The sequence below is a fragment of the Solea solea genome, chromosome 10 (assembly GCF_958295425.1).
Source record: "Solea solea chromosome 10, fSolSol10.1, whole genome shotgun sequence".
In the NCBI taxonomy this organism is placed as follows: domain Eukaryota; kingdom Metazoa; phylum Chordata; class Actinopteri; order Pleuronectiformes; family Soleidae; genus Solea; species Solea solea.
In genome coordinates this window covers 25,743,194-25,760,080 of record NC_081143.1, presented here as the reverse complement: position 1 = coordinate 25,760,080, position 16,887 = coordinate 25,743,194, and the positions used below count along the sequence as shown (strand labels likewise).

Below are 16,887 nucleotides of genomic sequence, written 5' to 3'. Positions count from 1 at the left end.
CTGTGAATGACTGGTTTTGGGGATACAGAATAATGAAAGCAAGAAAGGGTGAAACAGAAATTAAATGGAGACAAAAGCAGAGGATGAGTGGGAGGGTGACATGGAAGAATAGTGAAGGAAATGACTGACGGGTGGAGGAGAGGACAGGGTAAAATGTGTCTTTGTTATTCACTTTACAATTACATTAAACATCACAGTTCAAGAAGCTGAATGAAGCAACTGTTTGGCCTCTTGCTTGATAATTATGTGCATTTTTTTTCCAGCATGAATGGAAAACGAAAAAAAAGGATAAACAATTTAGAGCTCAAGGGTTTAAAGCAATCGTAGCGTGCGCTGGTTTTCTGAATATCTGTTGAGTAAAAGTATTTATGTTTAATGAGAGAAGCTGATGCCGACTTCAGCCGAAGCCATCAAACGCTCAGAGGGTGTGTGTGTGTCGCTCTCTTTTTTTATCCGCACTCCCTCTAAAAGCCCTAATCAGCACTGATTAACTATTCGTCAGATATGGGCTGTGATAAAATTTTAAGAGCTCACTTACTCGCGCGTGATCGTGACAGATGATTGAGGTGATGTGATGAAAGTGGAGAGGAGGATCACATCCAAACATATTTTGTCAAAGTCGACGCAATCCCCTGCGCGACCTTGAAAGGATTGATTTGCAGAGCGCACATTTACATTTTCGACTTCCCGAAGGTCACAATCAAGCGACGCTCGCTCGTTTCCCCTCATCTAAATACCGTCCGGTCATGGGATGTGAACTGAGGACCTTCAATTACAATCACGTCTTCACAGCTTCTGCCTGTGACGTGACTGCGGTAAAAATGGAAATGGGAAGCTGCAAAGGTATAAAGAAAGTTCTGTTTCTGTATGTGTCCAAGATGTATCTTATCTTATCAGAACTGCAGTGAGGAATGTACACGGGCAGCCCAATGTAATCAGTTTTCACAATCAAATCTGACCAGTTTGAACTCCTCTACCATGAACAGAAAATATAATAAAAATATAAATCATCAGTACTTTTTGGTTTTTTAACTATGAAATAGAGGTGGTTCATTTCCAATGGCGGTCATTACTGACTGGCAACACGAAAAGGTGCGACTAAGTCAAACAAACGAATCAAAGTTCAATGAAAGTGGTGATCTGCCATCTTTTTCTCGATTACTAAATTAATCGATGACTATTTTGATAATCGATTCATCGGTTTGAAGCTTTTTTCATGATTAAAACAAGATTTCCGATCGTTTAAGCTTCTTAAATGTGAATATTTTCTTGATTTCTTTGCTCTGGATAACAAATAAATCATTAAAAGTTAATCATTTTGGTTTGTGGACAAAACAAGACATTTGAGAACAACACAATCAACATTTTTTAAGATTTTCTGACATTTTATGGACCAAACGATTCATCGATTAATCGAGAAAATAATCGACAGATTAATCGATTATGAAAATAATCGTTGGTTGCAGCTCTAAAGTTAGTCCAATTACACGAAAAACCTGATTACCTTCATGATGCCATTCCAGTTGTCACCGGTGGAAACCTGGAAGAGCGTGAGGAAGGCCATTCCGAAGTTTTCAAAGGTGGCGTGGCGGCTCATTCCCTCACATGGGTAGTCAGCGTTACACACTGAGAGGAGATGTGATGGAGGGGATAAAAGAGACAAGAGCAGAAAGGCGTTAGGAGGGTGAATCCAGGACTATACCATGCTTCTATTGGTGCGTTTCCACTAGCACGACTCAACTCGCCTCGCCACGGCACGGCACGGTAGTTATTTTGCGTTTCCACTAGAATAGTACCTGGTAACTAGTACTTTTTTTAGAACCTGCTCTGGCGGGGTTCTAAGTCGAGGCTAGCTGGGAAAGGGGCTTATGTTTTTTAATTTTGGTTCACCATTAAGGTGTTTACTCTGCCCATGTCTTATGGACTTGAGAGGCCCTTTCGCAGACGTGTCTTCTTTTTATTGTCGTGTCTTTGCCTATTTTTCATCCATGACTCACGTGGTTCCCCACAGAAATAGACAGAGAGATCTGTTGATAAGGATAGGGAGGTCCAAGGTGAATCTGAATGCATGAAAATATAAATAATTCATCTTTCTTTATCTCTTTATCAAGAGAGATAACATGAAGTTCTAATCATATTAGTGGTGTGGCGGAGACGAGCAAAATGTCACGTTTCCAGTGTGAACCAGGTGTAACAAACCCAGGGAAGAGCAGAAGTCCTCAGCCTCAACACCAAACTTCTCCATCACGTATCATTTTAATTATCGGCTTCAGTTTGCCGTCATGTGCTTGTTTAACACATGACACAGATGTTATTAAGCTACTTTCTGGAGTTTTGAACATGTGTAATCCCCAGCCCATACATGTTCAAATCCAGAAGTAAACAACACGGACATCCATCGCAACAAGAATTACAGCAGCTGTGTCTCTGTTTAGTAAACATTACATTTTTCCATATATGCCTTGCTAATTTGTTGTAAAGCGCTAAAATGACACAAAGTAACAGTGACATTTATCCATTCATCCATCAATTGTCTCCCCCTCATGCATTGCATGTCTAATAGACTGGGATAGGATAATAAGCTGTGGTTAGGACAGATAACCATGGTGAAACAAACAAACTAACAAAAAAATACACAATGGGTCAATCACAGCTCATTGTGGGAGAGAGAAAAAACATTTATAAGGATTGTAAGGATAGTAAATCCCTTTTAAATTGCTTTCATGGATCAAATGACTTGTGAAACCAAAGAATAGGAGCTGCACCACAATTTGGGAAACCGAAAATGTGATATTTTTGCACAATAGACACATTATCTAGAAAAAAGAGAAAGAAAGAAAGTCCCCGTAACCTTGGCTAAGTATGATGAACTCCATTCAGCTTCAGCCTTTTTTTTTATTTCACATTGATTTTTGCTTGATTGATTATAATTTCACATCACCTGAGTTTCTCGTTCTTAATTTTCACCTACAGCAAAAATACCAGCAGCTCAGTCAGAAAGAACAAGATAAAAAGATTGACGTTCAGACTGAAATATAATAAAAGGCGACTGCAATGGACATGATTTCAAAAACAGACCTAAAGAGTCCTAGTACTGGTCTACAGGAGAAATGCAATGCTGAGGAACAACGCACACATTTCATATATCCCCATGTATAGTTGCAGGTATATTTAATAAAATAGAGCTTACCCAGCTCTCCAAACAGCTCCACTCCCAGAGCAGCGTAGATGAAGAACAGCAACATGAAGAGCAGACCCAGATTTCCCACCTGTCACACACAAAAAAAGTGAATTCACATTATATTAAACAATGGTTTGTTCTGTGTAATAACAGATTCAACATTTAAGCCTTACTGTTGATTTGACAAATGACCAATGGCATCAATTCCTTCATAAATGTTTAAGCTAAGCAACAAAAAGTAATACAATTGGTTTTTTTTTAAGTTACATTTTGAACTACATAATTCACAATCAGTTTTTTAGCTAAAAAAAACAAACTATTTTTGATATGTTAAAAAAATTTAATCACATTGCAGTTGCAATTTTTCCAACATTTCAGTTTTAGAATGTCGTGTTCAAGAGACCAAAAACATGGTTTGTAAGGCTAACCTGATACTAATTGGATCCTCAACTTGTCCACAGTGACCTCACCAAGTTTGAAGATGATCGGACCAAACCTCAAGGACAAGTTTGTTCAAATAACATTGCAAATTCGCCAAAATCGCCAAAAAATGACCGTTCAACCAAAGATGCCAGCCTTCCTGTGGGACCTACAGCAAAGTCCCCATTGTCTTTTTGGACCGTCCTGACATGATTAATATGTGTACCAACTTTCGTTCATGTGTGTGAAACATTTTTAAAAAACAACCGAATAAAAGAGTTGTTTTCATTTTCCAATTTTTTCTGCGATTTTTCGCTGAACGACTTTCAGATGTAAATTTACACCAGGATTGATGCGGTCACAAAAGGCCATGAGTTTTGGCTCCAAGTGTGCAAAGTCCGAAGGACCCGATTATAATAATGATAATACTAATAATCTTATTTTAGGTAACCAAATTTGCAAGGATTCAAGCATTGCAGCCATTCCTTGAAGATATTGTTGAGGTGTTATAAGATGAACATGTTTTCTGAGGTCCATTTTGTCTTGACCATTCACCACCAACCAATAAATTCATCCTTAAGTCCAATTAAATATTTGTACCGAAGTTGAAGCTCTTACAATACAAAACAAACTGGAATAAACGGACAACCCGTGGTGCAAAAAAACAACAAAACATATTTTTTTGGTATTTGCTGAAGGTCTAATAAGACATGATGACGGTTTTCATGGAGATATTACAAACTACAAACAGAGAAGCTGTTGAATAATCTATTATTTACGTGATCTCCTGTACAAACAGTCTCTCGCTGTCTGCTCACGCCCAGCTGGAGAGACAACGCTCTGCACAGACAGCTCTGCGTCTCATGAAAGACTCACTTTTCTATTGATGCATTTTTTTTGACAAGCCGTGTGAGGTATATTCTAGTTTTTTGGAGCCAAAAGGTCATGAAAATATCCTGCAAACATTTTACTCAGATCAAAAATATGTGGAAACAGAAAAACTGCAGGTTTACGACGCACGAATACAACAAAAGTCTCGCCCCTCTTCCTCAAATCAAGGATAACCACTCTCTCAGACGTTTTTTTGTGAAAGAGAATTTCACTCGCTGACTCCTTAAAAGGCGTGAATCCATCCGTGTAGAGTCTCAAAGCGCTCACAGATAGCGACGCGCAATGCAAATGGGGAACGGGCCCCCTGGGGTCCAATCGCTGGCACTGAGCAGAACACCATTAGCTAAGTCACCTCACGGGAAAGGCAATTGGGTGCTTTAGAAAAAGAAAAAGAAAAAAAAACGTGACTGCAGGATTCCATTAGACAGGCAAATAAACGGAGAGAGAGTGTATTAGGAAAGACAGAGATGTGAAGTTTTTATTTGGGGGGGGAAGAGGAAATAGAGAAGAAAAGGAGGACATAATGAGAGGGGAAGTGAAATGGGAAAGATTTAGAGAGGTTAGGCGATAGGCAAAGCCGGAGGACAGCTTTCTTTCTCTCTCTCTCTCTTCGTTTTCTGCTGGATAATAAAAGATGCCACTCGCCCTGGAGCAGGTTGCAGTAGTGACTTGAAGCTGTCGGCGCGATCGCTAGGAAAACAGTTGATTGTTGAGTCTAATCTCCAGGTTATTAAACACTAATGTGGTGGAAGTGTGAAATATACTGTACTGTATGTTGCCTTCTCCAGCTCCAAGCTCACTCCGTGTCCTTAGATACCATGAGCGAACGGTTTCAAATAAAGAATCGTACAAGCTTGCAACTAGGCAACAGAAACTTACCATAGTGGACTTTGATATTCATCGTTTTGTTGTAATCTTTAAGGTTATTTACAGAAGATCATTTACTTTCCCAGTTAGACAGATAGAACCTTAACTTAGACATCTACAGTAAGTCTTAAGGTTGTGTTGTGGAGAACAATCCCAACACAACCAATGAAATGCATCCACACAACAGAGCAGGGACTGATCATGTCATAAAGAGGCTATTGATTTGAGGCACAATTGAAGTGGAGCTGATTTCCCTGATGTTTCTACACACATGCACATAAAGCCCAGACTAATCCCGCCAAAGGAGCCCGACACAGTTTTTGGTAACACAGCAGAAACCACTGGCTGCTCACAGAAAGTGCCTTTTTACAAAAAAAGAAAGAAAGCTGCTTTGAAGAGAGATGCCAGTCCGAATCCATTAGTGTAATTTCTTTGGTTTACTTGCTTTGGTTATCTTCTTCAAAGATATTCTGGTGCAGTAAAAAGAAATAAAGTCTCTCTGCACATTTCAGTGGAGAGAAATATATTACCTCTGCAAAACCTTATCTTGAAAACTCTTTCCTGTTTTATTTAGTATTACTGGAAAAGATGGACGATAATTGACACTATAAACCTTCCATACAGAGTTAATTGTAATATATTATATATATATATATATATATATATGTATATATATATATATATATATGTATATACATATATACATATATATGTATATACATATATACATATATATATATATATACATATATTATAATATTATTATAATATAATAAAATAATCTGGTCCCAAATATAATATTTTATATTTTTATATATATATATTGTTTTTTTTAATTTAGAAAAATTCCAAAATGTAAATGTATTTACTTTGGTCCTCGGTAAGTCTTTGCATTGCTCAACACTTTTAAACAAATTAAACTTTTCACATTTTTACTTCTTTTGCTTACATGCTTTGGCAAAATTGGGTTCAGTCGTCTCCATGGTAACAACACACCTCGAGCCAGCTCTTTGATTCACTTACATAACAGTGCTGCGCAAAGGTTTTAGGCAGGTGTGGAAAAAACGGTGTCATGTAAGAACGCTTGAAGGCAACGGTGGTCACGCCAGATATTTTTTTTTGGTTTTACATTTTTAACTCCCTTTTGTTAATTGATAAACATGAATAAATAAATAAATAAACAAAAGAAATCTATATTTGTCAAAGCATATACATAGTTCTGTTAGTACTAACGGTAGTTAGATGAATGCCACAAAAAGTTTTATTTATATTTTTCCCACAATGAATGCGAGATCAGCGAGGTCTCGTAACACAGAGGGCAAAAAAGTTTAGTCATAACCCCACTTCCTCAATGTCATCATACTCGGGGTGCTTCTATCAAAGCCGATCATTAATCATCAAATGTTAATTAACTCGTGTGTGCCCTTGCGATAAGCTCAGGTTAGGTGTGTGCAAGTACGTGTGTGTGTGTGTGTGTGTGTGAGAGACGACACATACCTGAGGAAGAGCCTGGACCACTGTGTCAAGCAGCGCTCTCATCCCCGTCGCCATCTTCAACAACTTCAACACTGAAGAGAGACAAAACAAGACATCTGATCTGAAACATTCACACAAATGGTGAGCGTTTGTGCATTTGTGTGCGTGTCAGCAACAACTGTGTGAAAGAAAGTGTAAAAATGTGCAGAAGCACAAAGCGAAGCAAAGAGTCAGAGCAATCAAAATAGATAAAGGAAAAAAAATGATGAGAGGGATAACGAGAGGAAGATAGAGGAAAAGGGTTTCCTCCGACTGTCCATGAGAGACTCTCCACGATTCCCACTGGTCCAATTTCTGCAAGAAAATGTGGCAGACGATGCGGCTGGTACAGCAAAAGGGAAAAAGCCAAGATTCTACTCTCATAGGAAACAGTTCAGACAATAAAACCTCCATGGAGATGATGGATTTCTCCTGGGATGGGTAGACATGGGAGTATATGTATTTATCTCTGTGAGGTCCAAACAAAATGTACAAAAAAGACATTTTGTTTTGTCTGTGACCCACAATTTTGGAGTGCTTTTTCAGGGTGAAGACCTGGTTTTAGGTTTAGGGTTAGAATTGGGTTTGGATAAGAATTTCCTCACAACTCACAGGAAAGAGTAGCCTATTAGGGCCACATGTAAAAAATAATCATAAAACAGCATGAATTCTGAGATTAAAGTCAGAATTTTGAGAAAAAAAAGTCAGAATTCATATATTTTTATTTTTTATTTTTTTACATGTGGCCCTAATACTCTTCCATACAACTGCTACCATATAAAACACACTTGAAAATGTGTATCACATGACATTACATGTCATTTTTTTTACATGTCATTTAGCAGACCCTTTCATCCAAAGCGACTTACAAGGGAATTGAGTACAATCAGCCGGGGTGGAGTTGAACTTGCGACCATGATGTCTTTTGCACACAGGGTACCAGTCTTAACCACTGAGCCACTCCACCACATGACCTTTCGCGGACACTGCACATGGATGTGCTGGCACAGACAGGAAGCCAATTTAATACTCTGTTTTTTGGTTGCAGAAAAATACGACTACCAGGACCCACTACGTGGTGTTCCATTAATATCCAAACTCAGAGGTCAGAACTCGGAGACATGTCAGACTTCCCAGTTCTTCTGGGTGAGCCATTGTTAGCAATAACCGGTCAATAACAATGCTCTCCAAGCTACAGTGTAGCAAAGGTGTACATGGATAGAAAAGTGTGAACAGTTCTATGTGTATAACCAATTAGAAAGTGAATGTAAGCAACCGTGTCACTGTTTGCAAAGTTTCGGTTTCTGCCGGTCCGGAGTTTTAAATGCTGCCGGCAGCTTTTCCAAACTTGTCTGTGTGTGGACAGAAAGTCTAACCATAGCAGATGAGTGTGGATTTAACAAGAGATCACATACATTTTATACAGTACCTGTGTAAAATACTGTAATATTAGTGTGTACTGCAGAGTAGTAGTTAGGTATGAGTAGTATTATGGATACAAAATATAGTAGAATGTATATTTTTTTAAATGCAGTAGTTTTATTTTTATTTATTTTTACCAGATAGATAAAGGTCTGAAGATGAAGGATAACTTTATATATATATGTATATGTATATATATATATATATATACATATATATATATATACATATATATATATGTATATATATATATATATATATATATATATATATGTATATAATGCTCTGCATTCATGAGACACTTTTCTATTCTTTAAATCATTCCAAGAGAGTGGGTCAAGAACCCACAGATGGGTCACAGGAGATTATTCTGGAGGAGGTTACCACATACATTTTCAGATGTGTTAATATTGATTAAATAACACATATAGCTATATACAGTATTTAACTTATATCCCTTGGAAATGGCTGGCTGCACATTCATACACAGCAGTTCTTCTATCACTCATCATTCACATGCTGCCAACACGGCTAAAAACAGGCCGTTTTGGATTAAGTACTTTGCCAAAGGACGGCCCTATTCAGATTAGAGAAGCTGGGGATCGAACCTCAGACCCTCAGGTTAGAAGGTGGCCTGTAATATCTACTGAGTCACAACACCTTTAAACCAATGGGATAATACATCATTTGGCTAATGAACTCTTTTATAGACTTTCCAACACTCGCTGAGGTTAGTTAACATTCAGACAAACTGGTCAAATGTTAAAATTGTGAGGAGAGGTTGAAGAAAAAAGAAGTCTCCACTATAGCCCTCATGAAATACCCCACTTGCTTGTTAATTATGCTGTTTAATTGGTGAATTACCCATGGGTCCATTTAGCAGTCTTGTGGAGGGCAGAGGTTGACGGTGCAAGGGGCAGGATTAGGTAAGATTAATGTCATTAACATTTCTTCCTTCTATTTAAAGTTAAGAGGACTTGGTGCAACCCAAAGAGAGAGGTTCTGAATGTTAACAGCACAGCAGCTGATGGAGAGTTGCATTAAAGAGGTGAGTGAAGAGAAGAGATAAGTAAAGAATATTAGTTTTTCCTTTATCCATGGACTGTAAATTATACACGTGTTGTCAGTAGGGCTGCTTATTAAACTTCAATACCTTTGTGGTATTCAATAATCTTTGGGCTAAGTATCAAAATGCAATATTTTTGACCAAACTTTGCTCTGGGTACGGAACTTTTCATGTATTGATCAATCTTCTGACATGGGCATCAAACTTCGCCTACATCACAGATGTGTTATCATTCACTCTCAAAGTGTGGTACCCATCAGTTGTCTTGTCTTGAGGCATGCAGGAAGTTACGACCAGGAACTGAGATTATTCCACAAAAGAGAAGAGGTCTTAACGTGTGTGTGTGTGTGTGTCTGTACCTCGTGCAATTCTGAGCACCCTCATGATCCTGATGATTGTGGGGTTGATTGGGAGGGAGGCGTTGATCTCAATCTCTTCCAGAGTGATGCCCATCACTGACAGCAGCACAATGGCCAGGTCCAACTGGTTCCACCTACACACACACACACACACAAATCATCACATTCGTGACTTTTAAATCTACTATAATCGGTGAATCTTCAATGAAAAGGAGAGTCAGCATGAGTTTGAAGTTTCCGCTCGGCGTGCTGCTCAGGACTTCCTGGCTGCACACATCAAGCACGGTGTTATGTTAATGCTCTAATGAATATTAATGCTCTACATACATTAACGCAGCGTTCGCGTGAAGCTCCCGCAAGTGACAACGCAGACAGAATGTGTAAAAGTCCACTATTTCCTGAAGGCATCCTCCTGTCATGAATATTTATGACAATACAATAAGAACCCTTTCAGTACTATGCAGATGCTGCAGCTTCACAAACATTGCTTCTTGTTTTTTTTCACTTGTTTGTATTTTCCGGTGAACTCGGCTGTTGCACGTGCAGGACTTCCCAAATCACCTGATCCACAGCCGATTCAAGAACAGCAAAAATGGCCTCCAAGCCACTTCAGTCAAAAGTTACCACCATGGTTGTAACAGCTCTAGTTAAGTTCATTATATGTTCTAAGGGAACACCAAAGCCCCTTTTCCACCTGTGGTCCCAGCTCGCCTCGGCACGGCACGGTTTAGGTTGGTTTCGCGATAAAATAGTACCTACTCAATGTGGGCGGAGTCATCACAGCACGGCTGCATGAAACTGCAGTGACACACACTAATGAGTGACTTGTGACTTGTAATGAAATTACAGCGACGGGGGTTTGTGATGCAACTCGTGATCAGCAGTGCTGTCGCTAAAAACACCTCTGACTCCTCTGTTAAATACTGAGATTTTAGACATTTCTGTATTAATTTTAGGAGATTAACCCACGTTTTTAGGATTGTTAAAGTCTTTTAACTGATCTACAGTTCGGCATTGTTCGGCTCGATTCTTGTGTCATGACTTTTCCAGTTCAACCAATCAGTGACCGGCAGTCTGGCGACGTCACGCACAGTATCGCCTCAGCTCGCTTGGAACCTGCTTGACACAAGAGTCAAGCAGTGTAGATGCCGTGATTTTTGTTGGGAGTGACCAGGATGGACAGGATTAGGAATGGGCATAATTTGAGGGACAGTTTGGGTTTGGAGATAAAGTAAAAGAGGAAAGATTGAGATGGTTTGGTCACATGATGATGAGGCTGCAGCTTCAACATGTGGCTGACTGTATTTATAATCCACGTTTCCAGGTATGTTTTATATTCTAACCCGAGCTGTCTCCAAATAGAACATTTAAAATTAGCCTAATTCAAATTTCACATGACCCAAGGCTGCGTGGTGGGAAAGTGGGGATGGAGGGAGATTGAGGGAGAGAGAACCTTCAGTCAAACCTTCCTCTAAGAGAAAGTTTAAGGTGACCTCTCTGCTCAAGCGCTCAGAGGTTTAGAAATCTGTCTGTGGGCGACCAATTGCAAATTAAATACATTCATTTTCAATCTATTGAATCTATTTTTTTATATATATTAATTTACTGCACAATGGCTGCCTGGAGGAATATTCGTCCACAGCTCATGGGCGTTATCCTCCATAATCTCTCACTTCCTGAGCAGCAACACTGGCTGGTATCAGGCTTCAAAAAACACAAAAAAACTATGCCGGGATTTCCAAAAACATACAAGAGCCGGGAAGACTGGAGATGTCTAAGGAACAGAGGGATAAAGACATGAATTAAATTGATGGATGGATAGAATAATACGACTTTAATTCATTCTGCTTAAAAGATGAGGAAGAAGTGATAGAGGGAGAGAAGGAGCGAGACATTAAAATAGCTTCAAAGAAATTGTTTTTGCAAAGAAGGGAGGGGGGGGTTAAAAATAACCAGCAGCAATTTCCTCCAGTACACCCACCATTCTTTAAAATGGATTCAATAATAAAATCTACATAGTAGGCTTTCTCAAATAATATCCAGCAGCAGCAGCACAGCTGCTCCCCAGGCCTGCGTGACGGCCTCGCTGGTCTGTGATGGGGTTTGGTGAAGATATTGAAATGTACCGTTACAGCCTCGATGTAAGCCATTTATTTTTGCTCTGACACACACAGTAAAGCTGGGTTATTTTTTTTTACAAACTGATAATTCAACATACAGCAAAACCCTTGACCAAGACAATCATTTATTTCATTCGCGAGTGTTACAAGACACCTAAAGTAAGTCTTTTTATCCAACTAAGAAACCAGACCTGTGTTCCAGATATTTCATTAATAAACAACACATCTGGGTCATCAAACACTTTCTTGCTTTCAAACTTATTTAGGTCCATGAAACCCTCACAGCGGAGAAACATTTCATAATCCTAACACTAATTAACCTAGCGTCCTCCAGTGATCGGTCTAAATCTCACAACTTTCCTTCGGCATAAATATTGCCTTTTTTTTTAATCTTATTGCCTCCAAGACTTTATTATAGCAACAAATGAAATTGAGCATTGTATCATTGCATTTCAGGTGACCGTCAAAAACAAGAGCTAAATATGAGAATAAAACATTCCAAACCACAAGTTACCCCAATAAAGCGCAAGAGTCAGACCCCGGACTATGTGTGCACATACAGCCACTTTATTAGGTACACCTGTGCCACTGTACATACAGTATCTAATCAGCCAATTACATTGTAGCAACTCAGTGTATGGTCAAGATGATCTGCTGAAGTTCAAACTGAGCATCAGGAATGACAAAGAAAGGGGGATTTAAGTGATATAGTGAGTGTGGTGTGGCTGTTCGTGCCAGATGGGCTGGTGAGTATTTCAGAAACTGCTGAACCATCACTAGAATTTACAAAGAATGGCCTGAAAAAGAGAGAATTTCCGGTGAGGTCAGAGGAGGCCGCGCTGGTTCAAAGTGATGGAAAGGCAAAACAAAAACAACTTCCAAACCACTTTTCTCTCAAGTCTTCTGTTCGGGAAAAAAAAAATACCACAAAAACCAGCGTGATTTATCAGTGGATTACAAAGTGCATCACTGCCTTGTTTGCAGAAAAGCTCTGCTGCTTTATTTAAAACTCCTAAAGATAAGGACATTAAGCAGAGGCAAAGAACAGAAAGAAAAGCAGACTCTTGCTGTGAGGCTGCAAGTACCACCACTAGCACCATCTCTGGGGGAGCATAGGATTTTATGCCCCTCCAAAGTTAAAGTTCAGGGGGGCATAAACCCTCCAATGACGACACGCCTCGGTGTGTGCGGAGATATACTGTGACAGCGCACATATCCAGTCACAACATGCACAGTCAGTGGAGTCACTTATCAGAATACAGGTCTGGAGACTGAGGGGGCCAAACCATCTTTGTCTAGGTAACCCTGACAGAGCTCTTTCTTTCTTTCTTCAATGCAAACAGAATTACACTTGTTTTATGTAAAACATAAGACAGTAATATTTACTTTATTGTTATTGTTATTGTTAGACATGCAAGTTTAACATGTACGTCTTAAATGAGGTGCTTCCTTGTATCCAAAAAAGTGAACACAGAGGTAAATAAATAATTAACTACAGCTCTTTTTGAAATGTATTGGAGCTTACTTTGAGAATTGGGAGTTATTTGATGAAACACTATTGGCATTTGACCCCCAATGTTGGCCTGAAGGTGGCGCCGGTGGGTGCCACTGATAGAGAACGAAGAAGATTTTGCGTACTGGGTGAGTCCTTCAATGTCTTTCACAGTGAGATGGAGCTTTTACTATGTGGACAGCAATATTTAGAACCAAAAACAATGTGGACTAAATCATTTTAGATACTCATTTGTGCCATTTTCTTTTGAATAAGGTTTTGCCATAGATATACAAATATGTGCGTGCATTTAATGCTGGTAAGTTTGGTGTCTGGAGTGCAATATAAGGGTCTGTATGCTGGCACCTGGAGAATTTTAACTGCAATGTTTACCCATATTGGATTCATTTAACTAATAACTGTGTTAAATAACGTTTTATTTATTGATTGTAATATCTGCAGCACCTATGAGTCCAAAAATAATTAAGAGATAATTAACTACATTGTATTATATTGTATTGTATCTTTTATACATATAACATATTAGATACACTTTTATTTATACGTTGTAAATAGATATCGAATGGTTTCCTGCATGTTAACATACGTCATCAACACAAACCTGTACAGTGTCATTACAGATCAAAGCGTCTTTTTTACCTGTCTTTGAAGAAGCGTCGGAACCCGAAGGCAACCAATTTCAGGGTGGCTTCAATCACGAAGGTGGAGGTGAAGAAGTAGTTGCAGTACTTGAGCGTTGTCTCCAAAGACTGAGGGAGAGAAATGAGTGGTTGACGAGAGGGAGACAGCGGCAGCAGTAACAGCATCAGAGACGGTTAATTTCCTCTGTCGCTATCTCTCATCTCACCTGTAATAAACTAATGAATTATCTGTCTGCAGAAGGACATTGTAAATTAGTTTTGTGTTTACCTTATTTTAATAGCAATAAAAGAGCCTACATACTATCTGAGAGAGAAAGAGAGACAACAAGTGAGGATGAGAGTCGAGTTGTTGTTGCTGGGTGAATCCTTTAAAAAGATAAATGCTTGTTTGGGAGAAAGAGACACAGAGAAATGAAATGTCTCAGACTCTGGGAAGGAGAGAATTTGTCTTTTATTTCTAATACTCAGACGTTTTCACTGAACAGAATAAAACTACATCATTATGCTTTTTAAAATCCAATTATGTACTTATATGTATTTTATTTTCTCTTTAAAATTGCTGCCTCTCTTTATATTGCCAACAACAAACACATGTTTGATTATACATATACGACACATGCTGGCGTTCCACAGTCTGCCTAATATAGGGATGAGTCGCATGGACTTACAATATACTGTATATACATATATAGGTAAGACTGTGCATGATTTTCAATTTTAATTAAAAAAGGAATTACAATTTTTTTTTTAAATTACAAAACCTTATATTAATAGATATTCTTTTGTTTTTCTCGTATTGTTAAACATTATGGAATTGATTAACACATAATTAAAAGCTTTTAAAACAACTAAATGTTTCAATTAAGGTCAAAATTGAAATATAAGCTTCTATTTTGGGTTCGTATTATTTCATAAACCTCACCGCACTTCACTGGACGAGACCACACCCTTTCCAGACTCACACTCAATCGCAAAGATTGAGATGCAGGCTGTTGGAAAGGCTAGTCTGTCAGTATTCTTATTAACAGACAAATAAATCTAATTGACAAGAGCTGTGACACTGTTTACACATAAAGAGAGGGTAAAACTGTTCGAGTAAAGGGCGAGGACTCCTCGCCCACCTCGTCTGTGACCCAGAGGACCAAGTCCACACTGAAACGCGTGGAGCTGAAAGGCTTCATCGGCCCTGTGTGAACTCATTTCACACTTTTTTTTTCCTGCCTCGAGATCTTTCCGTCTCTGCTTCGAAGAAACATTTTACATAATTCGCCCGATCTGTCAGAGTGTTATGTATTCCCGCATGTGGATGGATGTTTTGGTTGTTGGCTGTTTTTTGCTGCTGATTCATAGCAGCCGGTTGGCAGCGTGCCAGCGGGAGTGCCCACTTCCTAAAAAATCTCCGTCCAGATGGTGCGTCGCCACCTACTCAGAAGCCCTTGAACAAGTCTTCCGTCTCTGTCTCACTCTCCCGCACCCACGTGTCCAACTCCGACGGGACGGGATGCTCACCTGTGGCTGGCTGTAGTGCTCCAGGGACATGGTGATGACGTTGATGCAGATGATGAAGGTGATGACTAAATCCAGATAGTGGCTGGTGCACAGCGTGTGGATCGCCAAGCGGGCGCGGCCGTAAGATGCATAGTAAGGCAGCTTCTGGGCCTCTGGAAGAAGAGAGAGTTAAAAAAAAAAGAGATGAAGGAGGAAGATTTGGATCAACGAGAGGACAGGACAGGTTGTCTGATGTAGAAATAGCTGGATGGTTAAGAGGGTGAACATACAGCACACAATCAAGTATAAAATGCGCAAGAAAATATGACAAATATGGATTTAACGACATATCTGTGCCCATTAACTATTAAATATAACTGCCAGAACTGAAGGGGGCGGAGCAAATGATGAAGATGCAGTGACGACATTCAAGATATAATATATTACATTATTATTACATATTATAACGAAGCGAAGACGTTCCTACTGAATATAATGTTACTATTATACAGTTCAGTGCTTCTTTTTAAATCTCTGGCTTCATTACTTCACTCTAATCCTCCTCTTCCTCTAGAATCTGTTCTTACGTATCTATTTTGCTCTCCTCCCTCCCTCCTCGGAGGTTTCAGTGTCCCATCCTCATCACCCCTTCCCTCTCTCCATCTTTCTTCATCCTTCCTGTGCTGCAAAGCGTCTACTTTTTCCTTCTAAACTTCCTCCGAGCATCTATCTCACGTCGAGACTGTCGCTTCGGTCAACTTCCTTACTTCTCCTTTTCTTCTCCATGCGGCGCTGGCGCTTCTCCTCGCGCCGCTTGGCCTCCTCCACCTCCTGGTGCTGCCGACACTTATGGAAGTTCTCCACCACCACGCCCACGAACATATTGAGGACGAAGAAGCTGACGATCAGGAGGAAGGAGATGAAGTAAAGCAGCATCCAGGGATTGTTGTTGGTCAGAGGCTAAAGAAAAAAGAAATGTCATGGGAATGAGCAGAAGGGTTGCTTTGGGTTTTTTACAGACCTGATTAAATTTTGGGCCCAAGCCCTTCTTCAGACAAAGCAAGACGGAGAGCGAGACAATGCGATGAAAAGATGATGATGACTGGGTGAATAGGTAGTTATTGGAGGAGTCATTAGAATTTAAAAAGCAAAAAAATCAAGCACAGCTGCAATAAGCGGAGATGAGTGAGATTTTCAATTTGGGAGAGTGTTGAAAGAGCTGCTTGGATTAGTCATTCAGAGCCACGTTGGACTGCAGTGAGGCTTCTCCCCAGAGGAGGGGAAAACTGAATCATCTAGTATAATACCCTACGCTTAATAGACTCCCTAATAGATTTCCAAATAAAACCAATTCTGAAGGGAATCTGCAGCCACTTATGTGTTCTCATTTGCATCTTGTCATTG

The 16,887-nt window shown here is 39.5% G+C and overlaps 1 protein-coding gene across 1 annotated transcript in view; it reads right to left on the bottom strand.

Moving 5' to 3' along the window:
• Nucleotides 1–16,887, bottom strand: part of LOC131466963 (voltage-dependent T-type calcium channel subunit alpha-1I-like) — a 230,690-nt gene that overhangs the window by 24,102 nt on the left and 189,701 nt on the right. The window contains exons 26-32 of the mRNA XM_058640603.1: nt 16,251–16,443; nt 15,505–15,656; nt 13,994–14,103; nt 9,722–9,855; nt 6,857–6,927; nt 3,191–3,269; nt 1,505–1,626 (exon numbers count right to left, since the gene is read on the bottom strand). Of these exons, the coding sequence (XP_058496586.1) occupies nt 1,505–1,626; nt 3,191–3,269; nt 6,857–6,927; nt 9,722–9,855; nt 13,994–14,103; nt 15,505–15,656; nt 16,251–16,443 (861 nt within the window). The remainder of the gene's footprint in view (nt 1–1,504; nt 1,627–3,190; nt 3,270–6,856; nt 6,928–9,721; nt 9,856–13,993; nt 14,104–15,504; nt 15,657–16,250; nt 16,444–16,887) is intronic.